The sequence below is a fragment of the Haliotis cracherodii genome, unplaced genomic scaffold (genome assembly GCF_022045235.1).
Source record: "Haliotis cracherodii isolate W230 unplaced genomic scaffold, xgHalCrac1.p SCAF_3, whole genome shotgun sequence".
NCBI classification, from domain to species: Eukaryota; Metazoa; Mollusca; class Gastropoda; order Lepetellida; family Haliotidae; genus Haliotis; species Haliotis cracherodii.
In genome coordinates, this window is record NW_027266286.1 from 11,606,907 (window position 1) to 11,633,418 (window position 26,512).

The following is a 26,512-nucleotide window of genomic DNA, read 5'->3' on the forward strand; positions in this document are numbered from 1 at the left end:
AACGTGGTCAGTAGAGAGGGCAAAACCCGCAAGAATTCCACGTTATGTAGCAGGGGGATATTCGTCAACGTTGCTTCTTCTGGAACTTCTTCGACAGTTTTGCATTTAATTCAGTGAAATGGGTATCTTGTCTTTTCTGTCATAATGTTTGATTGTGCTCATGTAGGATGCAAAATTTAAATTGATATATTGTTTGGCAGTGATTTCATTCTCATTTAATTAGTCAGCAATTTCGGTGCCAGCAACATCCAAATAATTGTCATTTAATTGTTCAGCTGGTACTTGCGGGGGATACATGTGTCAGTGCGAAGTGACAGTTTTCTGGTATTCTCTGTAGCCTGTATCATGGAAACTGTCCAATACCACCATTAGTTTGGCCAACAAAAACATTTATAATCGTGTTTTCGGGGACTGAATGCTCTTGAGAACTCTTCCTTTTTTAATTGTTCATCAATTTTAACGAGATTGTTTATGGATATTGTTTTTTTTACGGGTTCGTGAATACGTTTTGTGTGAAAATATATCTTGTCATAATTATTCCTCGATTAAGGTTTTGTTTGAAAGAAACATGATTTTTGTCTACTATGTTATTTGCTTCCAGGTTAATTATAATTGATTTTTATAGCACTGCAATCTAACTTCCATAATATTAAACTATTCGCTATACTAACCGTGAGACAGTAACAGCCGAATTAAGTCTTTAGATTCAACAGAAATATGTGTGAGAAAGCAACAGCAACCCTAACACGGAAAGAGATGGATCTTGAGGAACCAAGGAATATTCTTCGTTATTTGAGTGGAGACGACGAAACAAGCACGGATGACATCATTGACCGTTTTTCCCAGATAAGCCCCAAATATGACAAGGTTGGTATATCTTGAATTCATATTTCATTTTGGAAATTGATAGAAGAAAGAGTTATATATGCCGCGGAAATATATATCATCTAGCGCGAATTAAACAGCTTTAGTATATCACAATAATGATGCTGAGAGTATATGAGTATATAAGAATATTGCTGAGGGCGGCATTAAACAACACACAAGCAACATACAACTTGCATTGGCATATAGCTGGAATATTGCTGAGTGCGGCGTTAAACAACAACACACCAAAATCATCCATCCGGTTCACCTGAAGCTGGTCATGGCGATGGGAAACACGAACTCACATTGATGGCCGTGTCTTTATTTAAGATTTTGGAAGCAGTGGGCTATGATAGCCCGATGCAGACTGCCCAGACAACTGCAGAATTGTTCCCTGACAACAGAGAACATATTTATATTCTCGATGCGGCTGCTGGAACTGGACTTTGTGCAGAAAAGGTCAGCAGACAACAATATAACAAATCTCACCCGAGCGTATTTTGATGTAAAATGTTTCGACGGGTGTTAATATATTCAATGTCAAAAGACACCTGGGTCAGATTTTATTTACCATCCAAAATCGTTCTTGCCACTCATTTCCGTAAACCGTAATTACCACTCCCATGATCGTATAAATATAAGCGACAAAACACTTTCCATATTCATAAGAAATCTCAGTGAAAGAGTTGATTGTACGATTCCCACTATATTATGAGCATGTGGTAATAAATCACTATCAAACAGTAATGACACCAGGTGTTCGCTAACCAGCGTGTGACAGCGAGAATAGTCAGGTCGTTTGATTTTGACGTTTTGGGACATGTTCATGTCGAAACCAATTTTGGATGATCATGATATAACTCTGTACATTACTAATGTGCACCATCCACCAGTGTAGAACGTGCGCTAATAGGTGGTAATGAAATATTGTACATTTCAGACATTAACAATAAATGGTTCACAGATTGCAGACTCTAAACTCACAGCAATCCCAATCGATATATTGACCCGTGGAGATCCGCGGTAGAATAGGTCTTCAGCAACCCATGCTTACCGTAAAAGGCGACTATGCTTGTCGTAAAAGGCGACTAACGGGATCGGGTGGTCAGGCTCGTTGACTTGGTTGATGTATGTCATCGATCCCAATTGCGTGGATCGATGCTCATGATATGAATCACTGGATTGTCTGGTCCAGGCTCGGTTATTTACAGACCGCCGTCATATAGCTGGAATATTGATGAGTGCGGCGTAAAACAACCAACCAACCCAATCGATATATTTGTATATAACGAGAAACTTACTCATTTGTTGCACATTTCGGTATGGAAACGTTGTCTAGAAGCATTCTAACTTACCCTGATAGAAAAATATTCGACACATTGTATGTGATAGATAATTCCATATTTAATTTCTTCTTGTCTAAGATCTTAGGAGTGATGTCTCCATCGTGGTCATATCAATGAATACTCCTCGTTAAACCGAGCGTATTTATATGTATCCATAACACAGCAGAAGTCTTTGTATGTGTTTGAGATTGATGCCACCGGTGGGGCAGGATGCACCTGGTATCATCACTATTTATTTGTGATAAACATAAACACATACTCGGGATATTGTAGGAATCGTACCATAGATTCTGCTTTTAGAAGAGATTTATCATGGAAATTGTGCAGAAGTCTCTGCATGTGTTTGAGATTGATGCCACCGTTGGGGCAGGATGCACTTACCTTTACGCGAACACCTGGTATCATCACTATTTATTTGTGTTAAGGGGGCACGGGTGGCCCAGTCGTCTAAGGCGCCGCGACTCGCTGTGCAGAGTTGCGTCCCTTGGGCACGCCAGAAACCTATGATTGTGGGTTCGAGTCCCGGCTCGCCCCGATTATGTTTCTAGGTTTGTCAGCACCATACCCCTGCTCGTGTGTTTCATCGAAGTGGTAAACGTCTGAGACCTGCATCACTTCGGGCTTTCCTCCCACATTAAGCTGACACGCCGTGATATAACTGGAATACTGTTAAAAGCGGCGTTAAACCCAACTCACTCACTCACTCACTATTTGTGATAAACATAAACACATACTCGGGATATTGTAGGAATCGTACCATAGACTCTACTTTTAGAAGAGATTTATCATGGAAATTGTGTCGCTTTTATTTACAGCTTTTCTCTTACGGTTTTCGAAAAATGGATGCTCTTGAACCCTCAAGCAAAATGCTCGAGGAGGCAAAGACGAAAGGGCTTTATCGACGATGCTTCATAAACGGATTAGGAGAAAATACCCTGGGAATTGACGATGGTAAGCAGTGTTCTCTATTTGCTGGTAATCATGTGACTGTGTCTCTTAGACATGCTTGCCTGATAGATGTGGTCTGTTTGCTATTCTGATGTCAACCGTGAAGATCCGGGGTAGAATAGGTCTTCGGCAACCAATGCTTGCCGTAGAAAACTACTATGCTTGCCGTAAGATGCGACTTACGGGATCGGGTGGTCGGGCTCCCTGACATGGTTGATGCATGTCATCGTATCCCAATTGCGTGGATCGATGCTCATGATATCAGTCACTGGATTATCTGGCCCCCACTCGCTTATTTGCAGCCCGACGTATAGCTGTAATATTGTTTAGTGCGGCGTTGAACAACCAACCAACCAACCAACCAGTTATTCACTTACTGTTTATCAAATTTGTGGATGTGTAATTGTACTTCTCATTTACAAGGGACATATATATTATTTGCATCTGATGGTACAAACTACCATTTTTTTTAAAATCACCATCACTTCCAATTTAATTTCTGACGATATGAACTTGATGTTCGAATGTATTACATGCAAATAAATAAGACACACGATTGAATGTTGTTTTGCGCAACCAGTCAATATTTCTGCTATCTCACGACGTGTTGTATTATCGGGTCTGGGCCTTGCACAAAACGCCATCCTAACCTGCCTCTTAACGTGACAAGAAACAGAATGTCGTGAATTTATGCCAATCCCGATCCCTAAGTGTGACATGAATAAATATACTTTTTTAGGACACAAGCATAATTGCCATCATTATGCACATGCATATACTCAGAGTCAGCTGTTTGTGTCAATTCATAGGGAGACCCGTGAAGATTCCGGGGTAGAATAGGTCTTCAGCAACCCATGCTTGCCGTAAAAGGTGACTATGCTTGTCGTAAAAGGCGACTAACGGGATCGGGTGGTCAGGCTCGCTGAATTGGTTGATGTATGTCATCGATCCCAATTGCGTGGATCGATGCTCATGATATCAGTCACTGGGTTGTCTGGTCCAGACTTGATTATTTACAAACCGCCGTCATATAGCTGGAATATTGCTGGGTGCGGCGTTAAACAACAAACCAACCAACCAAATCATAGGGTCGTCATAGACCAGCAACATTGGAATATAATTTCACATGAAATCTCAATAAAGATATTGGCAGGAGATTTTAATATACACAAAATATATTAAATTTGTTCTCCGTCAGCGAAAGAGCTCATTTGGTAGCATGGTTCTGACTAGATTGGCATATATAGTTTAATATTTCAGAAACTTACGATGCCGTAACCATTTGCGCAATGAGCACAGTGGTCATGAAAAAGCTGCCTATGAAAGCATTTGAGGAGCTTGTCCGCATCATCAAACCAGGTAAGTGAGTGAGTGAGTGAGTGAGTATGGTTTTACGCCGCTTTTAGCAATATTCCAGCAATCTCACGGCGGGGGACAGCAGAAATGGGCTTCACACATTGTACCCATGTCGGGAATCGAACCCGGGTCTTCGGCGTGACGAGCGAACGCTTTAACCACTAGGCTACCCGACCGCCCAAACCAGGTAAGTATACATCAACGATTCACTTGAAATTAGTTGGATGTTAAATTTCTGGTTTTGCAATCTCTAAGATATAAGGAAGAAATGGCTTCTTGTCCCTCAAGACTGAGCGAAAGGGGTTCTCATTTGATGATGGATACACCAGCATACTTCACAACTAACTTCTATTCTAATGGGGTCCTTTCGCTATCTGTATTTAAATGTAAAGATCACAAGTAGATTTCGACATTCGTCACCACTCGGCCCTTTCCGTAACTCTGCAAGAAGACTCGTCCCCCTATCGATGAATGTTATGTGCGAAAATACGACAAACCAATCAGAATGCGCGTTTGATTTCAAGTTGTTCATCAAAGAATCCCTCAGAAATAATTTTTGATTTTACATATGTCTTGCATCTAAAAATATACCCATGACACAGTTAAATGTGTTCAATCATACTGTATAATTCCGCATGTCCCGATGTACTTTAAATTGCATTTGAAATATCTATAATATATGGTTAAATATATGTGAACCATTACGAGTTGACAATTGGTATTCCCGTTTGCGCTAATATAAGACGGATCCCGGTCGCAAAAATGGCCATGTGAGGGGCACGAGTCGCTATTCGGCTTGGCCCGGAGTAACATGAGTTGGTCACGAATGAGATTTCGATTGAGGGAGTGCATATTACTCAACGCCACATCAATAGTTTTCATCTATGTCAAGAAACGGGAACATGATTATGTAGCTGATATCTATATCAGCAGTGGTGATGAGAACGAAAGGAAAGGCACTCTTGGAGGTCTTTCATAGTGAGTGAGTGAGTTGGGTTTAACGCCGCTTTTAACAGTATTCCAGTTATATCGCGGCGTGTCAGCTTAATGTGGGAGGAAAGCCCGAAGTGATACAGAGTGCCGTCCCTTGGGCACGCCAGAAACCTATGATTGTGGGTTCGAATCCCGGTTCCCCCCGATTATGTTTCTAGGTTTGCCAGCACCAGAACCGTGCTCGTGGTTTTCACCGAAGTGGTAAACGTCTGAGACCTGCATCACTTCGGGCTTTCCTCCCACATTAAGCTGACACGCCGTGATATAACTAGAGTACTGTTAAAAGCTGCGTTAAACCCAACTCACTCACTCACTCCTGTCAAAATATGGAAGTTGACATCCATAAATTCTCTTCCTTATGTGTTTCACTTCTTAATGCCTTTCAAAGACTATTTACTTATTGGTTATTATCAGTATAATGCGAAACAAACTGCGTACTCGTTGAATGTATAACAATATAGATGTACTCTCATGAGTTAATGAGTTAAGCGTACAACAGGATTACATGCAGGGTTGGCATTGTTGTTTCAGCTGACAACGACTGAGCTTGCTTCAAAGTGAGATAACATCACTGGATTGCCTGGTCAATACTCGATTATTTACAGACAGCCGTCATATATCTGGAATATTGCTGAGTGCGGCGTTAAACAACAAACCAACCACTGCATTCCATTGATAATTACGTTGAACATAAAGGCTGACATTTCTCCTTTAGTATGCGGGATGCTCTAAAAATTATTCTGTCTCAGATATCCCGGATTATTTTGTGTTTCGCACATTAGTATCTGATTTTCTTTCAGGTGGTTACATCATTAATACCGCTTTCTACCGCCTGTTCCCTGAGGACGGAGATGACCACGCACGGTTGTATAGAGCAAACGTGAAGACATTGGAACGTCACGGGAGACTAAAACAGGTGGAGCTCAGACGGTTTCCTCAAATCTTCTTTGATGCAGATGGGGCCGTTTCAGTCCACAAAGTCCTTAAATGAACTCATGGAAAACTTGAGGAACTTTCCATTACCTCCCAGATGCGCGATTTGTACACAATTGTAAAATATCGCTCTATCTGTATTAATTTAGATATGTGAAACAAATGAAACTTATACTGGAATATTTAAAGTCAAACATGGGTCAAACACGTGTTTGGGTTGTTCCAGTTATTCATTCACCTGTCGATCATTTGGACCAATCAAAATGCTGCAATTTCCTCCGTTTTGATATCAGCCATGTTTGCTGAGAGTGCCTGCCTGAATTTATTGTCAATTAGGAAAACCATGAGAGGTAAAACTAACAAACCTTACCCCAAAATACATGTAATGGCGATCTGTTATTGGATGTGCGATTGCAAAACGCTGAAGTCATTTGTTAGCGATAGCATACGACCAAGGATTTATCGTTCCTGAAAGGACCCATCGTCTCTGGAGAGGATGTATTTGTCTTGAAACATTTTTTCCACTTCGTCCAAGTACGTACCGTTTGTGAAAGATCTTTAAATTAGAGATAAACTGAGAGCTTCAGAAGCAGAGGAAAGAGGGAAAATTGGAATTCTTTGTGCGTCAGTACACTTTTCATAGTTAGCAAAATTCAAGAAACGGTCCAACTAATCTTGGGGCACGTGTGGCCCAGTCGTCTAAGGCGCCGCGATTCGCTGTGGAGAGTTACGTCCTTTCGGCACGCCAGAAACTTATGATTGCGGGTTCGAATCCCGGTTCGCCCCGATTATGTTTCTAGGTTTGTCTGCACAATACCCGTGCTCGTGGGTTTCACCGAAGTGGTAAACGTCTGAGACCTGCATCACTTCGGGCTTTCCTGCCACAGTAGGCTGACATGCCGCGATATAACTGGAATACTGTTAAAAAAGCGGCGTTAAACCCAACTCACTCACTCACTCCAGCTATTCTGCAGCATGAGATGTATCTCTGCCTGTAAAATTATCCGACATTAAAGGCTAATCTGCCATTTTAAAGTCAGGGGTAGAATTTTGAAAGTCGCCAACTGACGACAAACTGAGGGTGGTATCATACTTGACGAAATGGTCATCGAAAAAATATTTTCGTAAGGAGACTATAAATAGTGTAAGGTGGTCAGGCTCGGAGATTTGGTTGATTTTGATCCCAAATGCGTAGATCAGTGCTCACGATGTCCATCTCTTATCAAATGATTGATATCGTACTTGAAGTTATGGGCAAAGCTTGTCGTAATATTCTTGAAGAAATATAAATATGCTTCTCGTAAGAGGCGATTAAATGGCTCGGGTGACCTCCTACACACGAATCTCGTCAGAATGTTCATTGACCTAATGATATAACAAGAGTCTTGTGTACAGATGGATGGCACCCTAACTCGGAACAAACATGCATGCATGCACATAGATGCCCAATCTCTCTAAACAGGTGGTAGGAGCATCCTAAATTCTTTGGACAGAGATCCGTAACCTCAAAACGTCAACGCCAGGGAATAATCTGTCTCTCTCAGTTATCAGCGGATACAGATTCCATCGGGCGTAAATGGCAAGACAGTGATGATAATTTTAATGAATGAAAATCTGAAAATCAGTTATGTATGGAATACTAAAAGGGACATTGTCGCGTTCTCGCATTGTCGCCCTTGCAAAAACAAGCAAAACGTGTAAAACGTAACCAAAGTGTGACATTGCGACATTTCAGCCATTTGTCGCACTGTCGCGTTGTCGCGCTTTGAATAATCTTTTTCATTTTACCAAAGCGCCACAATGCGACAACACGACATTTTTCAAGGTCAAAATATTCGCGTTGTTGCATTGTCGCCCCATCAAAAATGTGTTAAAAAAGGCATTAAAATGCGCGACAACACTTGATAATGTCGCGTTGTCGCCCTTTTCGTGCGTAGTTCGTGAATTAACCTACGCATGCGCCGAAATGGTTATACTCCTTTTCAAACTCCTCTGGTCTTTTGTTAGTTCCAATGGTTCTAAAACCAAAGCAGAAAAGGCAATGTGGTTTGCTTTTCTCAAAATGAAAACAAATCGTTCATCGTTGCTTTCGGAATTTGTTCATATATCCTTATTGTCCGTGTCGGTTTCCATAAACCAAACGTTTTTTTCACATCACTTTGTTGGTTGTTTTGTTGTTTTACGCCGCACTCAGCAATATTCCAGCTATATGATGGCGGTCTGTAATAATCGAGTCTGGACCAGACAATCCAGTGATTGATAGTGAGTGAGTGAGTATGGTTTTACGCCGCGTTTATCAATATTCCAGCAATATCACGGCGGGGGACACCAGAAATGGGCTTCACACATTGTACCAAAGTCGGGAATCGAACCCGGCTCTTCGGCGTGACGAGCGAACGCTTTAACCACTAGGCTACCCGACCGCCGCCCAGTGATTGATATCACGAGCATCGAACCACGCAATTGGGATCGATAACATGCCTTTTTTCACAGCGAAAAACATAGATCTACACTATTTAATTTAACTCCGGTCTTTTTTCAAATGACACACGGTTGGCTCTGTCGTTTTAGACGGCGCAGTTCGCTGTGCGTCTCCTCGACGTACCAGAAAACTGTGATCGCGTGTTCGAATCCCAGCACTATACACATACATCATTTAGGGATTTCCTCCCACATCGAGCTGACACGCTTTGAAATAACTGAATGCTTGAAATAACAGAATAACTTCTAGCACATCACAGGCAGCTTAGGTCGTAAATACATATACCCCTTAGATATGAGAATGACGGGGGTAATAATGTGCTTTGAGCATGATTTTCAGCATGAGTAGTATAAGTAATGACAGTTCTGCCGCAAATCCACTGGAACCAGATTTATATACGTATACTGCTACTACAGAGGGAATTTTTTATGCAAAAATGATGATGTGATTCAACGATCGTCATGAGACTAATATTCTCTATTATTTTTACTCATATGCATACCATTATTTTGAACAAACTGATATTCAACATTTTACTAAGTTCTTCGTTCATTTTACTAGGTGACCAGACTATATACTCTTTTTCGAAATTGGAAAGAAACAATTGATGACCGTATTTGGTTGGTTTGACATCATTTATATAATATATACCCTGTGGTAATTCTCGCCATTTTATAATTTTGTCCCGTTGCATAAATGTTTTTGTTGACAGTATTATAGACGTATGTAAGCATTCGTTTAAATGTGATCCAACGATACGAAACAATCTATTTTTAATCTTCAACCAGTTCTTTGGTTTTGGCACGGTAAATACAATGGAGGTTCTTCAGTATTCCTGAAACACGGGATCATCTTGCTACAATATATTTTTAATCTTCATCCAGTTCTTCAAGCTGTTGCCGTCCGTGTAACCTTACACATAGTTTTTACTTTGTGTTCGCTCAGAGTCTATATTCCACCATCTTCTTCCCTTCGACAGTCTGAACGTCAAGCGCTTTATGATCAACTCCCCAAGCCCTGTATCATTATGGGTGACTTAAATGGACACAATCCACTCTGGGGTAGTGTTCAGATAAATAACAAGGGTAAACTTTTGGAAGGTTTCATTTCGAACAAAGACTGGTGAATCCATAATGACGGTTCAAACACATATCTACATCGCGGTACAGGTACCTACTGTGCTCTTGATTTATCACTTACTCTGATTTATTAAACGAATTTGAATGGTCCGTCCACGAAGACTTCTGTGGCAGTGATCATTTCCCAACCATTTTAAAACCCGTATTACCTTCAGATGTTCCTCCTTCAACAAGATGGAACTTTACTAAGGCCAACTGGCCTTTGTTTGAAATGCTTGCATCCAATAAATTAAAACCTGATCTGTTTCATGACGCTTCTGACACTGTACAATTATATTCTGATGAATTAAACAAAATTGCTGATGAATGTATTCCTGAGTCCTCTACAAATCCACACATCCGTAAACCATGGTTTAACAATGACTTCAAACAAGCTAGGAAGGCACGGAAAAAGGCCGGGCACTATTTCCGTCGCCATCCCATGGTCAATAATTTGAATAAATATAAAATCTTAAATGATATAGCCAGGCGTACGCTTAAACAAAATAAACGCCAACCTTGGCAACATTAAGTTTCCAAAATAAACTCACGAACGCCCATGTCCAAGGGACCCGTGAAGATTCGGGGGTAGAATAGGTCTTCAGCAACCCATGCTTGCCGTAAAAGGTGACAATGCCTGTCGTTAATTATAAAGGTGACTAACGGGATCGGGTGGTCAGGCTCGCTGTCTTGGTTGATGCATGTCATCGATCCCAATTGCGTGGATCGATGCTCATGATATTGATCACTGGATTGTCTGGTACAGACTCTGTTATTTACACAGACCGCTGGAATTTTGCTGAGTGCGGCGTTAAACAACAAACCAAACAACCAACCAACCTTGTCCAAGGTATGGAACATGATATAGAAAATTAAAGGTAAGGGTTCTAAATCTAGCATCCGTAATCTTAAGAATAGGGATGAACTATCAACTAATAAATCGGATATTGAAAAGAAACTGGGTGAAACGTTAGCTTAACATTTTTCTTACTCAAATTATGTCCCTCAATTCCCAAATTTTTAAAAACTGCAGGAAAAGAATTCTATAAATTTTAGATCAGATAATGGGGAAGATTATAATGGAATATTTTCGATCCATGAATTTTATACTGCTCTTGGACAAGCTCATAATACTGCAACAGTAGCTTATAATATACACTATCAACTCCTGAAACACTTACCAGAACCGTGTTTAGAAACCCTTTTGTTAATTTTTGATGATATATGACATCAGGTTAGTTTCCTTCTTCCTGGTGTGATGCCATGCATAGTTGTACCCATACCGAAACCTGGACGATCACAGTGATCCTTCAAATTATAGACCCATTTCATTGACAAGTTGCGTTTGCAAAACCATGGAACGCATAGTCAACAATAGATTAACATGGTACTTGGAATCAAATAATTTAATTACAAATATTCAGTGTGGCTCTCGTAAGAATAGAAGTATTGTTGATCATTTAGTACGGTTAGAATCATTTGTGAAAAATGCAATAATTAATAACCAACATTCAGTGTCTATCTTTTTCGATTTAGAAAAAGCGTATGACTCTACGTGGAAAAATGGGATTTTAAAGGATTTACATGATTTTGGATTACGCGTCCGTTTGCCTCAATTTATATCCACGTTTTTAACTGACAGACAATTTCAGGTCCACGTGGGTTCTACCCTGTCTGATCACTATCGTCAGGATCGGTAGTCCCACAAGGAAGTATTTTGTCTGTCACTTTATTTAGTATAAAAAGGAATAGTCTTTCTAAGGTTTTAAGTGATGCAGTAGATGGATCACTTTTTGTGGATGATTTTAATGTTTCTTGTCGTGCAAAAAATATGCATACAATAGAGAGGCAACCACAAATCTGTCTCAATAAAATTCATAAATGATCCCTTGAAAACAGGTTTAAATTTTCCAAATCAAAAACTAACTGTCTTCATTTCTGCAGAAAATATAAGCTGCATAAGAACCCTGAACTATTTTTAAATGGCACCCCCATGAGAGTTGTAAAGGAGGCCAAGTTCTTGGGCCTTATTTTCGATAGCCATTTAAATTTTCTTCCACATATTAAATACCTTAAAGCTAAATGTTTGAAGGCACTTGATTCATTGAAAGTAGTTTCTAATTCAATGTGGGGAGGGGGATCAAACAACTCTCATACACTTGTACAGGTCACTCATCCGTTAAAAAATTGATTACGGCTCCATCGTCTATGGTGGAGCCTGCAAAAGTAATTTACAAAAACTAGATACTATCCATCGTCAGGGCCTGAGGCTTTGCCTTGGAGCCTTTATAACGTCTCACATTCACAGTCTGTATGTAGAAGCGGATGAACCTTCTCTTAAACAACGCCGTCTGAAATTATCTTTACAATACGTCACTAAATTATACTCTAATCAGTCAAATCCAGCTTTTAATTGCGTCTTTAATCCTCTTTACCAAGATATTTACAATACAAAATTATCGCTTGTTCCACCACTTGGAATCAGAATCCAGTCTGCCATGTCTGCTGCTAATATTAAACTGCCAGATATAGCTCCCTCTCAACTGTTTTCATCTCCTCCTTGGCAAATGGTAAGGCCAGAGGTAGACTTCAAATTAACCAAATTAAAGAAATCAGACACCAATCAATTAATTAAACAAAAAGAATACAATCAACTCAGAGACAAATATGACACTTATAAATCTATATTTACTTATGGATCCAAGGATGGTGGTGCTGTTGCTAGTGCCACTGTCATTGGATCCAGAACAATATCCTCACGATTACCTGATAATACTTCTATCTTTACAGCAGAAGTGAACGCCATTTTTACTGCACTGAAATATATCAACAACCAATCAAAATATAAACAGTTAATAATTATTATTCGTTAGGCAAATAAAAATATGTTTTTGAAACATCCGCTTTTAATCCAGATTCTTGAATTAATTAATGATCTTGCTACTGGCCAATATGACATCGTCTTTTGTTGGTTACCAAGCCATGTTGGTATCATTGGTAACACAATGGACGATGCTGCTGCAAAAGCAGAACTCAACAAATCTGTGACACCACTTCTGATTGTCATACTTTGGAAATTGAGAATGGAAGTCATTATAAAATCCCAAGAAATTTAAGAAAATGCAAACTTTGTAAATTAAACCGTGTTGACACTGAGTACCACTTCCTGCTTATTTGCCCATCGTATGTCAAGTTACAGCAACTATATCTCAAAGCAAAGTTCTATTGTCATCCTAACGTTCATAAATTTAATATGCTTCTGCCATCACCAGATACATATATTATTGCAAATCTAGCAAAATATCTATATTATGCAAATGAAGTAAGAAATGCGAAACTGAAAGTTTAAAACCTGTCTGTACACAAAGGCCTGTGGCCTATACATACTCTGTATTGGAAATAAAATGAATGAATGATCCCATACAGTGATTATGAGACTAGTATTAGATGTAACACCCGAGATCTAATGCAAAAGATGTTGGACACCCACATGAAATTAAACCAAATATCGGTTACACCTACTTGGGTTGTCAGTCCAGATTTGAAGAGGTCATTATGCAACGATGTCATATTGGCCATAGCAGATATACACACGAGTATTTGTTGAAAAGTGTAGACCCTAGCATTGGGATCTCTCTTCAGTGGCTGGCAATCTATAGCTAATTTTTATGTTGTATTGTTACATATTTTTATGGATATCTACTAGTTTGAAATATAATCTGTGATAAATCTAGTTATTTTACTGTCCATCATTGACAGGTTTTTATTTGGTCTAAATATATACATTATTAATTTTCTTCTCGTCACGATTTGGCTGAAATACTACCGATGTGGCGTTAAATTCAAACTCACTGACTCACTTTCGGGTGTCAAATGCGACCCTATTACAGTTACTGAAAGTATTGCCGTTCCTGGTCTTCATAGTCAGTTAAGCCATGACTTTGCAACTCGCCTTGTCAGCATCGGCTGAGCTCAGTCATTGGTCTAACGACGCATACTCCGAATTATCTCCATCAGAATTTATACTCGCACAATAAAGAAACGCAACACCAGCTTTATACTCACATTAGTTGTACATACTCTCAGTCCATCTATCAATACACGACAGGGTCAGACCAGCCAGGATCGTGACTTGAATCGATCGGTATTCGACTTGATCGACTGCAAACCACGCTCTCCTTTCCTTATATTGAAGGTATCATTTTATAGTGTTCGGGCCTGGCCTGTCTTTGTCAAATGTCACAATACCTCAGTTTGATTCATTAAAAGTTAGAGCTGACCATGAACTCATGTGTTTTGAAATCGGAAATGAACCGAAGCCTACGTGCCAGATTGATCATCTCTCTATTGATTTTGAGACTCACTCCGGATGCTACAAATGAAAAGTATCTTACCTGTTTGCTTGATTCATTAACATGGAACCAATCCAATGATAAATATGTAATGTCCATTATTCTCTTGTGATAAATGTGAAATGTCTTTTCTCTAGACGCATCTTTACCTTTTAACAGTAATGTGAACACTTTAGGCCAAGCATACATGTAAGCACAATGAGTTTAAAACAAACTTCAAAAGTTGTTTTAATTTTAATATTTGAAACATTCCTTCTCAGTGATTCCTTCTCAATAGAGATGACTAGCGTCACCCGTAGATGTTAATGTTCCTCAGCAATCAGTCAATGATGACTCTGGAACAAAAAGATACAATGTAAAGGCGACATCCGCTCATTCTAAAACATTAATCCAGACTTAAAATTGAAGAGGGTGGAACAGCTAAAATGTCTAAAAGGTATATCCTGTTTCAGTTACAGGTTCGTACCTTTGTATCCCCTTCAACAGGTATGCGTACAAAAATGTAAGCAAATAATGGCCGATATTCCCTTTTAAGAACGTCATACTTCAGTGAATTCAATCCATCACTTCTCATCCGTGTCTTCATTCCTTTTAAGAGATTTGCTCTGCAAAGAAGATTTGTGTGGGGTTGAATTAATAGAATCCAAATCCATACATTCACACTTGATACTTTGAGACTGAGATTATTGTATCCTTCACAAACCCATAGTGGACACTGATTCCCGCTTTGGTAGTTGCCACATAGATATGTCAACTTGCCTACATATATGTTCATGGAACGTTCAAGGACTGCTAACAAAAATAAATGATACTAATTTTAAAAGTTTTCTTGAAGGGTTCGATATATTTTGCCTAATTGAAACAATGGTGTACAACGTTGATAAAATCCGTTATCTGTTTAATGATTATATCTGTCTCCCTGTCCCAGCAAAACGTATAAGTACATTTGGTAGATTTTCTGGTGGCGTAGCACTGTACATAAGAAAGACATATGCTCACTACTTCAAGAGAATTCATCCAGAATGGGAAAACTGTGGGTTTGTAAGCTTATTAGGCTGTAGAGAACCAGTTATTTTAGGAGGAATATATATACTGCCAGAAAATTCCCCATTGTATGAAAATCCTAAAGGTAATGGTATTGAAGAGCTTGATGATAAAATAGCTGCCATTAAGTCCGAACATGATAGTGACATAGACCTACTCCTATTTGGGGATTTGAACGCTCGAGTTGCACAGCAGGATGATTTTATTATTGAAAGTGAAGAAGATGTAGATTTGCTGAATCTAGGGGAAATGTATAGCTCTGATGTATTCTGTATGCCTAGAACTTCTCAGGATGAAAAAATAAATAAGTTTGGTTTATCACTTCTTTACATCTGTAAACTTTGGGGTATCCATATAGTTAATGGAAGAAAGCTTGGGGACAATGAGGGGTGTTGTACGTTTATCGGCTTTAATGGAATGAGCTTGATAGACTATTTTATAGCATCAACTACTATATTTGATCATATTACCAACATGTTTGTGCATAGTCGTACAGAGAGTGATCACTTACCAATATCATGCCATTTTAGTTATTGTCCAAATCAAATCCCTCAGTATCCCAAAGATAACGTACACACAACAAGTATCCCAAGATATATTTGGGAAGAAGGTGGAAAACAACAATTTAACGCCAATTTCTCTTCGGATAAAGTACAATCAATTATTCAGAAATTCTCTAACTTAGTAAATGAGAACATAGATGAAGCTGCAGATGAATTAACAAATCTATTTTATGTTGCAGGATCTCATTTTGAGAAAGTAAGGAAAGTACAATCAGATGCATTTCAGGTTCATAATCAACCTCAGTGGTTCGATAATGAATGTAATGTATTAAAGAAGTTGAAATACAACCGTTTGCACCTTCTTCGAACAACAAAAAGTCCCCTAAATTTGAGGTTGTACCTTGAGTCTAAAAGAAATTTTAGAAAATTATGTCATGAAAAACAAGAGTGTTTTAAGCAAAAAACGATTGAGTCCATAAATTCTGCCCTACTAAATAAAAACTGCCAAACTTTCTGGAGTAGTGTTAAACGTTTATTACAGTACCGCAGTCGAAAATCTGGGGTGCCACCGTCTGTATGGGTTACTTACTTTCATGAACTTTTAAATCCTGAACAAGTTTCTGATAATGAGTTTGATAAATCTGTGGCAGATTTTATCAGACATCATGATCCTCTGAATCGTGAGAAATGTAACGATACTGAGGTGCTTTCAGATATGATAACAGATGAGGAAATAAAACAAGTATTGAAAACTTTAAAATTAGGTAAGGCGCCTGGATCGGATGGAATACCACCCGAGTTTTATAAATATTGCATGAATATGGTCCCATACTTAAATATACTTTTCAATGCCATTTTAAAGACAGGGACTTTCCCTTGTGCCTGGAATATTGGCCTTATAATTCCTTTGTATAAATCTGGTGAGTCAACAAATCCTAACAATTATAGAGGAATATCCCTCCTAAATGTAATGGGTAAAATATTTACTTCTGTTGTTGAACATAGACTTAGATACTGGGCTGAAATCAATGAGATGTTATCGGAATCCCAAGCTGGATTTAGAGAGGATCATTCAACAACTGATAATATTTTTGTTTTGCAGGCGTTGTGTCAAAAGTATTTAAGAAAACCAAAACATCGCTTTTATGCCGCCTTTATAGATTTTAGAAAGGCGTTCGATTTTGTTGATAGAAAGAAACTATTGTTTGTACTTCTCCAAAAAGGCGTTCATGGTAAAATGTATAAAGTTATTGAAAATATGTATAAAAATGTTTGTGCATGTGTGAAGATAAGTAATAGCAGATCGGATGTTTTTAACACCTCTTGTGGTGTAAGACAGGGCTGTATGTTGAGCCCATTATTGTTTATCCTCTTTATTAATCAATTAGTGTCTGAAATTGAGGCAAGTGAATGCCGGGGCATTTTTGTAAATGAAGTTATTGAAACAATTAAGCTGCTGCTCTTTGCAGATGATGTTGTCCTACTTGCAGACTCCGTGATAGAATTGCAAAGAAAATTAGATATATTAGAATTATTTTGCAATAAATGGGCAATGGAGGTAAATATGGAAAAATCAAATATTATTGTTTTCAGAAACGGGGGGTATCTAAAAAAAGTGGAAAAATGGTTTTATAAATCTATGGAAATGCAAGCAACTTCACATTATAAATACCTGGGCATTATATTTTCTTCCAGGTTAATCTAGTCTAAAGCTTGTGAGACTATTTCATTACAAGCTAGAAAGTCATGTTTTCCGTATAAATTATTTTAGCAGGTGTCTAAAATATTGGTGTAGACTTATTCGTATGAATCCGAAGCGTTACCCCTATGCCTGTTATAAAATGTTACAGTCACACGATGCGATTGGGGCTTTGAACTGGGTTTCACATGTCAGGATGTTGTTATTTCAAACAGGTTTTGGTTATGTCTGGATTGCTCAGGATTGTGGAAACACGAAGGGTTTCATAACTATGTTTAAACAGAGATGTGTAGATATGGAGATACAGAAATGGTTTCAAAAGATTACCAGCTCACATTTCCTGTCACATTATAATTCATACAAGTCATTACTAGCGCCAGAGATGTATATCACATCGGGTGTTTTAGATAAAGACTTGATCTGTGTATTAGCTAAGTTCCGCACTCTTTCGCATAGTTTGAAAATACAAAAACTGCGTTATAGTAAAAATAATGCGAAAACAAATGTTGATCAGCTGATGCTATACTGTGACCAGTGTGATGAATTAGTTGTAGAGGACGAGTACCATTTTGTACTAGTCTGTTCATACTATAAGCAAAGTAGAAACACATTTATTCCACAGTATTACCATAAACATCCTTCTCGTCAAAAATTAATTGAACTAATGTCCTCTACAACACATTCAACAATCAAAGGTCTTGCTTTGTACCTAAAGAGAAATTTGAAAAACACAAGAAACAAACAAACATAATTATGTAGTATGTATTACGTCACATATTATGGAAACATTGTAAATCAACTGTGTGAGATCCACAAATAAGTTAGATATAAATGTATTGTACTCTGGGCCACGAGGCCTCCAATACTGAAATAAAGAATCAATCAATCAATCTACAAAAATCTCTTTGGGTATGAATGTACATAATTTACACACCGAGAGCATTGGTATATTCGTTATGGGGATTGCGAAATTCTGTATGTTTGATTGTTTATTGTTTCACGCCGCAATCAGAAATATCGAGGTCTTTAATGCAAATACTGCATTTGTGAGTCTGTACGGACAGGTAATAGTAGCATATGTACTTTGCCAAAACACCCATATCGTAAAATCTATATTGACATACTATTCGCCCATTTCTTGAAAGTAGCATTATTTTCTTGCTCCTGTGGCACCAGGGCAAATGCGTACGAAGGCAAATCATGATTTCACCAGAACAAAGACGAGATCCTGTGGTACAAATAGAGATATGCGTCGATCATTTTTTAGGCATAATATAAGAATTTCTCAAAACAACTTTTTAACAGCTTTACAAAGGCCCTGAATACTGTAACCCTTAATAAAGACCTTTAATTGGCCTGGAGAAGCGGGAATATTGCTCGAGATAAAGGGAAAGTTTACTATTGAACGTTTTTCATACATTCTTGTGGAGACTTTATTGTTAATCTGAATCTTTATCTATAGATCTGGATAAAAAAACCAGATGAAACATTTTCATTGATCTCATATATTTCTGGTTCAGGTGGATAAATCAGTGGAAGGGAACTGGCTATTTGATAATGATTGAACAATATAAGGTCATCGATATACTAAGCTTACTTCTGGGCCTAATTGCTGAACACCTGGTGTCTTACCTGATTTGGACTGGGGTCTTGTGCAATAGCAAATCAAAATTGTACTTGACCCGTTTGAATGTTATTGTGAAGCTTTGATGACTTTACAAACATGTGATGTGGAAACGGGGTAGTATAATTGTGCAGTTGGTTTTGAAAAAAAGAATAAGTACGGCCTCTTTGACAAAAGAAACCAATGAGGTGCGGCGGGCTTAGATAAATCATCGATGCGAGACATACAATGATCGTGTTTAAGGTACACAGTCAGAGGACAGTTCTTCTCCAGGCAATGAAACATTCAGCATGAAAACAGTGACAATTTGTCACCAGATGTATTGATTCTTTGTCGAAAGGATAATGCCCAACATATATCGAGTTATACAAAATATCATTTTAATTTCTAATATAACAACAACTCACAGGTGTCAACCATTTTGTAATATGAAAGATTATCACCAGATTCTGTCACACGCCGTATTTATCAGCTGACATGCACAAATGAAACTGTTTCAAATCTGTAATCTGAATAACATTCATAAGTCCATTACAAAATTGAAAATGTTAGATTACATTTTCGGGTTGGTTTTTTTACACATGATACCTGTAGTGCAGACATTTTGTTTTTTTTCATTAATGTGTCTTACCTGTCCTTGTTCTTTTGGTTTGTTTTATCTCGTAAATGTTTTACCATCTTATATCGACCTATTTCTGCTGGCCCTCGTGACACTTTCAAACCATTTTGATGAATTCTGCGAACAGAAATATATGTTCATATATTGTGTGGATTTGATGGGTTATTGCTTCAGTTAGTGTGACTTATCGGTAAGATTATGATCAGTCTTGAGTTTGCGAAGTAACACTAACTGAAGCAATTAACCACATTTTACTCACTCGCTGATTATTATATTGTGATGAAGGGGTTTAATTCAATTGATTTTGGTAATTATTAGAAGCAAGGAAATATTAATGTTCTGAGATGCCCCGGTTAACAATGTTCCATCCTGATCAGGGCGGCGTCTTCATAAACGTGTCTAAAGCCAGTCACTGAAAACGCAAATTGCAGCACATTCGGGCGCTATGGCACGCTAACTAGGTGTTCCCGAAGAGGGTAAGCATGTCCTGTCCTTTGGGTAGCTCCCGCAATTCACACAATTTGCATTAAAGAGTATTTTTGCCTGACGCAGGACATCGGTGCTCCTGCCATGCAACGTCAATCGGTACACGGATAAGTTATATAAATTATACGATTTATTGTAAAATTTATAAATTTTTAAATTTATCATATCTCACACAATGCATGTATCCCACGGTTGGAAGGTGAGGTGCAATAACGACAACTGAAAGATTTACACGAGGACGCTGGAGCTTATCTTGATACAAAACCATATTAAGTAGCACTGTCTAGTGTCATATGACAAAGCTCGTGGATAGGGATCAAACACTCCCAAAGAGTGTTGTGACCCTGATACGCGAACAGAGGAAAACACACGAAGTCGGGTACAATAAGTGTAAAATGTTCGCATTTGACTGAGCTGATTGTAATGCCAAACAAATCAATGTACGACTTGTAATCGATTCGCCATGTGTTTGGTCTATCAATTCTACCAGACAGGTGTATCACTATCTCCAATGGAAGATTGAACCAACCAACTTGGCATCTCTTTAACTCTTCGTGGAAAACCTCTATCACTGTCTCTGTGATTGAATCGAAAGGTTAAGACGAAAAGAGGAGAGATCGATGATGCCATAAAAGGATCATCGATCCACTACCCAACAACACATGCCCAATGCAGAGGTGAGCGGAGTAGGGGATGGGGACATTGACATCTGGCCGCTTCAGATGAAGACCGCAGTGAATGCATCATCCGTTCAAATACTCAGTCTGGGAGAACGCCGCAAAATGCAACAAACTTAAAGAATCATACCAAGGTATATTTTATCTAGAGAGAGAAGTCATACAAGAAAACTGGATCGAGTGCAGGTGTCACAATCTTTGCGCATGTGTCTTAGAGACTTGTGCAAGAACCAATAGCCCAAATTGGTGCAGACCTTGGATGGCAGTCACACAGATGTCTTGGCTACCCTTCTAGAATAATCCTAGATGAAATCTTCTGTCTGTGAGTTGGATGAGGGTGGTGAACCAAATCCATGTTGGTCAATCCGCAGCAACTAAAAGTATTGTGAAGTGACTGGTGGACGTTACCTTCTGAAAGACCCGAGGTGGAACATCTTTTGGGGAAAAGGCTTAAGTGTGTTAGCCTCCTACGAGATTGCTAACTGAGGATCTAGGATAGGAGATATGAAGTGCGATAGCTAAGTGTAGAAAGGGGTTGGGAAGAGATCGACGTCAGAGCACTGACAAATGCACTGGAAGATCATTGGATGTGGGCGCCATTCCATGGGAGATGGTTTGTGGGGTAACTGGGAGTCGGCTATGACTTTGGAGACGGCAGTATGTGTTTTGTCCGAACATGGATGTTGAGAGAGTCTATCAGTTGAAAAAAGTCAAGTATCAGAGACAGAATGACATCGACTTGGTGGAGCCCATCTTGTTTATGTACTTGGTGATGGATAGGTTGTCCGAGTGGATCATAAGACCAGAGGATTGCTTTCTTCGAGAGACCACCGCTTGCAACTTGTAGTTCCTTACAATGAGCTCCCCAACCCTCGGTTTAGGCGTCGACAAAGAGATGTGGAGTCGGGATAATCTGCCACAAGGAGACTGCTTCTCAAACTTTTGACGGAACAAGCCACATTTGAAGATGTGTCCGTAAGTGGTTCGACAGGGAGATTACAATCTGACAAACGTAGTTCATGGAGAAATGGTTTGAGAAAGCACTGAATTGGTTGAAGGTGGAGAGCCTGTACTGATGTCTTTGTAAGTGTTAATGGGACCAGGTGTTGAATTTTCCTCCAACGATCCATGGGTAGGAACATCATTTCCAGGCGTATAAACTAGGACTTTCAGTTGGGATCAATTCGGATATTTTGACAATAATGTTCCAGCTGAATTGATGAAGAAGACGGTGCGTGAAGCTGAGATGTAGGAGAAGAACGCCTGCATCTTGATTGGCGTCCTTCGCCGATTCTTTTTACTTTTTCACTAAGAGTTTTCTTAGTTTTTGTTGTTTATCCAGTACCTCCCTTGCTCTCGGCGCCGACATTTATGAAGGTTAATACTGAAGGTTTCTTCAGGCACATTCAACGCATAGAGCACAGCGCACAGATGAGTACAACACCCACGACAGTCGAAACAAACATCTTGCGGGTCGGATGGGGAAATTACCGGTCTGTCAGAGAGACTCGTGGGATGACGCTGGGGCTGTTTCTTCTTGATAAACACTGACTTAGAAGAAAACAAAAAGAGAATGAGTTGGCATGGGAGACCAGGTGTTTAGCGTGTGTGGGTCAGCCTGAAGGAAAAGCATGCATGACCTAAATTGCTAAGAGGTGACCATCGTGACACTAGGCGTGCGCGGGTGAATTGCTTCTTAAGACACTGGAAACCTTTGTTTAGGCACGTTTCCAGTCGGGTTTGAAAGAAAAAAGAGAAATGCATCCTGTGAGATAGGATAAGTTTGGGAATTGCATTTAGGGTAAAATTGGAAATTGCATTTGACGTCATTTTTTACGCAGATACCTCACATTTCGAAATATCCTCTAAATGTCTGGAATATCATTAAATAATTTTAACGTGTACTGCTTTAACTTGTAACACTGATCAAACAACGTTTGAGCAAGAGTCGTATGACGTTACTTGATACCATCGTGAAAAGGGCATGGAGCTTATTGACATGGTTGTTTGATGCTGATGCTAATTTTAGCTTTTGTTTGTATATCGTGTAACACTACAGTCAGCAAACGTCCAGCTATGTCAAGTTTGGAACAAATAAACCAGGTGTCTATATGATCAGCAATACCCCTCACCGTCGGGGTTTTCGTTATATTCACAGAAAGTATTTGAGACAAGTGGAATTGACACCATGTGGATTCTCAAAAACTCAAAGGATTTGCATGACATTTTGCAGTCTCAGAAAAAGCCAAGTTCCATCCTGTCAAAACATTTGATTTTTTAACTTTGTACACCACAATCTCACATGACAAATTCCATTCCGTGATCCATTGGGCTTTTTGCTAAAAACGTGATGAAAACAGATACAGTTATGTATCTTTATTCAGAGATTCAGGACAATTTGAGAAAAACGAAAGCAAATTACTGGGAAAACAGTATGTGAAATGCTGGACTTCCTCATTGATAGATTCCGGGGGTAAGACATTTAGGCAAGAATGGGCACCAATTGTGCTCCCATTGTGGATCTTGTGGATCTTTTTCAGTATGCATATGAATCGGAATTATTTCTGCTTGGATTTGGCAAAGTCAAAACAAGGTTATTTGGCAAAGAAGTTTAACTTAATGAGCTTCAGGTATATCGATGATCTGATATCGTTCAATAACAATCAAATAGCCCATTCCCTTCCACTGATTAACCCACCTGAACTAGAAATAAAGGAGACCTGTGAGACCGCCTCATCTGATTCATATTTAGATCAATGCCTAAAGATTCAGAGTGGCAAAACACTCATCACAAGACTTGTATAACATAAGGGATGACTTCAAGTTTTCAATAGTCAACTTTCCCTTCATGTCGAGCAATATTCCAGCAAGCTTTCTCTACCAATAATTCAAAAAAAGCGTCATAAGACTCTTGCTCTAAAGTTGTATGATCAAGGTTACAACATTCAAGGCCTCCGTAAAGCTTTCAAAAGGTTCCATGGTAGACATGTAGAGGACATTTCCAAATTTGACGCACCAGTGACAAAACTGATGTCCGATGCAATTCCCTTTTTTGAATTATACCATATGTTCCCGTGCTTTTTCACGTGAACAATTGACTTGACTTTGCATGTGTTTGTGACGGATGCCACCGGTAGGGCAGGATATGCTCACCTTTTCGCTAACACCTGGTATCATTACTATTTGACAGTGATTCACAAACACATGCTAATCATCGATTGGAATCGTACAATCGAATTTGCGTAATTCAGAGATTTATATTGTTATATGGAAAGGCCATTGTCGCTGTATTTATTTGAAGACACCCAATCAATCAAATAAGCCAGCCTGACCACCGATCCAGTTTGTTTAGTCCCATGTGTTACTTGATACTAAATTTAACCTAGCGTTCCCACTGTTATTTAACATAATCGTTCAGTGGCATACACTGATTGCAAATCTCACCTCTGATATAAATCATCATCCTCGCAGCCCCATCCAAAGTACATATTCGACCAGCCATTCACTTTGATCACATGCTCCTTAGTCAATGCTACCACGCCTCCGAAGGCGCCTGGGTAAGGAAGCCTGAGGTCAGTACAAACGAATATTATAAATAGTAAATAGTTTGATTAATATGTCCTAGGTATGCTAATTATCTAGCAAACCAATACACAGTCATGATCATGATACTGCCATTGCCAGCAGTGTTGGTAGTTTTAATAGTCATAATGAAGCCCGTACAGCAGTGTTGGTAGTTGTGATACCGTCATTATACAGGCACAGGGAACAGTGTTGGTAGTAGTGATACCGTCATTATACAGGCACAGGGAACAGTGTTGGTAGTTGTGATACCGTCATTATACAGGCACAGGGAACAGTGTTGGTAGTAGTGATACCGTCATTATACAGGCACAGGGAACAGTGTTGGTAGTTGTGATACCGTCATTATACAGGCACAGGGAACAGTGTTGGTAGTTGTGATACCGTCATTATACAGGCACAGGGAACAGTGTTGGTAGTTGTGATACCGTCATTATACAGGCACAGGGAACAGTGTTGGTAGTTGTGATACCGTCATTATACAGGCACAGGGAACAGTGTTGGTAGTAGTGATACCGTCATTATACAGGCATAGGGAACAGTGTTGGTAGTTGTGATACCGTCATTATACATGCACAGGGAACAGTGTTGGTAGTTGTGATACCGTCATTATACAGGCACAGGGAACAGTGTTGGTAGTTGTGATACCGTCATTATACAGGCACAGGGAACAGTGTTGGTAGTTGTGATACCGTCATTATACAAGCACAGGGAACAGTGTTAGTAGTTGTGATACCGTCATTATACAGGCACAGGGAACAGTGTTGGTAGTTGTGATACCGTCATTATACAGGCACAGGGAACAGTGTTGGTAGTTGTGATACCGTCATTATACAGGCACAGGGAACAGTGTTGGTAGTAGTGATACCGTCATTAAACAGGCACAGGGAACAGTGTTGGTAGTTGTGATACCGTCATTATACAGGCACAGGGGACAGTGTTGGTAGTAGTGATACCGTCATTATACAGACACAGGGAACAGTGTTGGTAGTTGTGATACCGTCATTATACAGGCACAGGGAACAGTGTTGGTAGTTGTGATACCGTCATTATACAGGCACAGGGAACAGTGTTGGTAGTAGTGATACCGTCATTATACAGGCATAGGGAACAGTGTTGGTAGTTGTGATACCGTCATTATACAGGCACAGGGAACAGTGTTGGTAGTTGTGATACCGTCATTATACAGGCACAGGGAACAGTGTTGGTAGTAGTGATACCGTCATTATACAGGCACAGGGAACAGTGTTGGTAGTTGTGATACCGTCATTATACATGCACAGGGAACAGTGTTGGTAGTTGTGATACCGTCATTATACAGGCACAGGGAACAGTGTTGGTAGTTGTGATACCGTCATTATACAGGCACAGGGAACAGTGTTGGTAGTTGTGATACCGTCATTATACAAGCACAGGGAACAGTGTTAGTAGTTGTGATACCGTCATTATACAGGCACAGGGAACAGTGTTGGTAGTTGTGATACCGTCATTATACAGGCACAGGGAACAGTGTTGGTAGTTGTGATACCGTCATTATACAGGCACAGGGAACAGTGTTGGTAGTAGTGATACCGTCATTAAACAGGCACAGGGAACAGTGTTGGTAGTTGTGATACCGTCATTATACAGGCACAGGGGACAGTGTTGGTAGTAGTGATACCGTCATTATACAGACACAGGGAACAGTGTTGGTAGTTGTGATACCGTCATTATACAGGCACAGGGAACAGTGTTGGTAGTTGTGATACCGTCATTATACAGGCACAGGGAACAGTGTTGGTAGTAGTGATACCGTCATTATACAGGCATAGGGAACAGTGTTGGTAGTTGTGATACCGTCATTATACATGCACAGGGAACAGTGTTGGTAGTTGTGATACCGT

The 26,512-nt window shown here is 39.4% G+C and overlaps 2 protein-coding genes across 2 annotated transcripts in view; one reads left to right on the forward strand and one right to left on the reverse strand.

Annotated features, from left to right (window-relative positions):
• The first annotated feature begins 717 nt into the window (after positions 1–717).
• LOC139476055 (methyltransferase-like protein 27) lies at positions 718–6,501 on the forward strand. Its single transcript, XM_071259292.1, has 5 exons — positions 718–867; positions 1,198–1,326; positions 3,029–3,164; positions 4,422–4,520; positions 6,311–6,501. Exons 1-5 carry the CDS (start codon positions 718–720, stop codon positions 6,499–6,501), a joined length of 705 nt encoding a protein of 234 aa, XP_071115393.1.
• Positions 6,502–14,614: 8,113 nt separating this feature from the next.
• LOC139474229 (beta-1,4-N-acetylgalactosaminyltransferase bre-4-like) overlaps positions 14,615–26,512 on the reverse strand; it is a 37,603-nt gene continuing 25,705 nt past the window's right edge. The window contains exons 4-7 of the mRNA XM_071257150.1: positions 24,492–24,614; positions 19,897–20,001; positions 14,862–15,000; positions 14,615–14,730 (exon numbers count right to left, since the gene is read on the reverse strand). Coding sequence (XP_071113251.1) covers positions 14,719–14,730; positions 14,862–15,000; positions 19,897–20,001; positions 24,492–24,614 — 379 coding nt within the window. The 3' untranslated portion in view covers positions 14,615–14,718. The remainder of the gene's footprint in view (positions 14,731–14,861; positions 15,001–19,896; positions 20,002–24,491; positions 24,615–26,512) is intronic.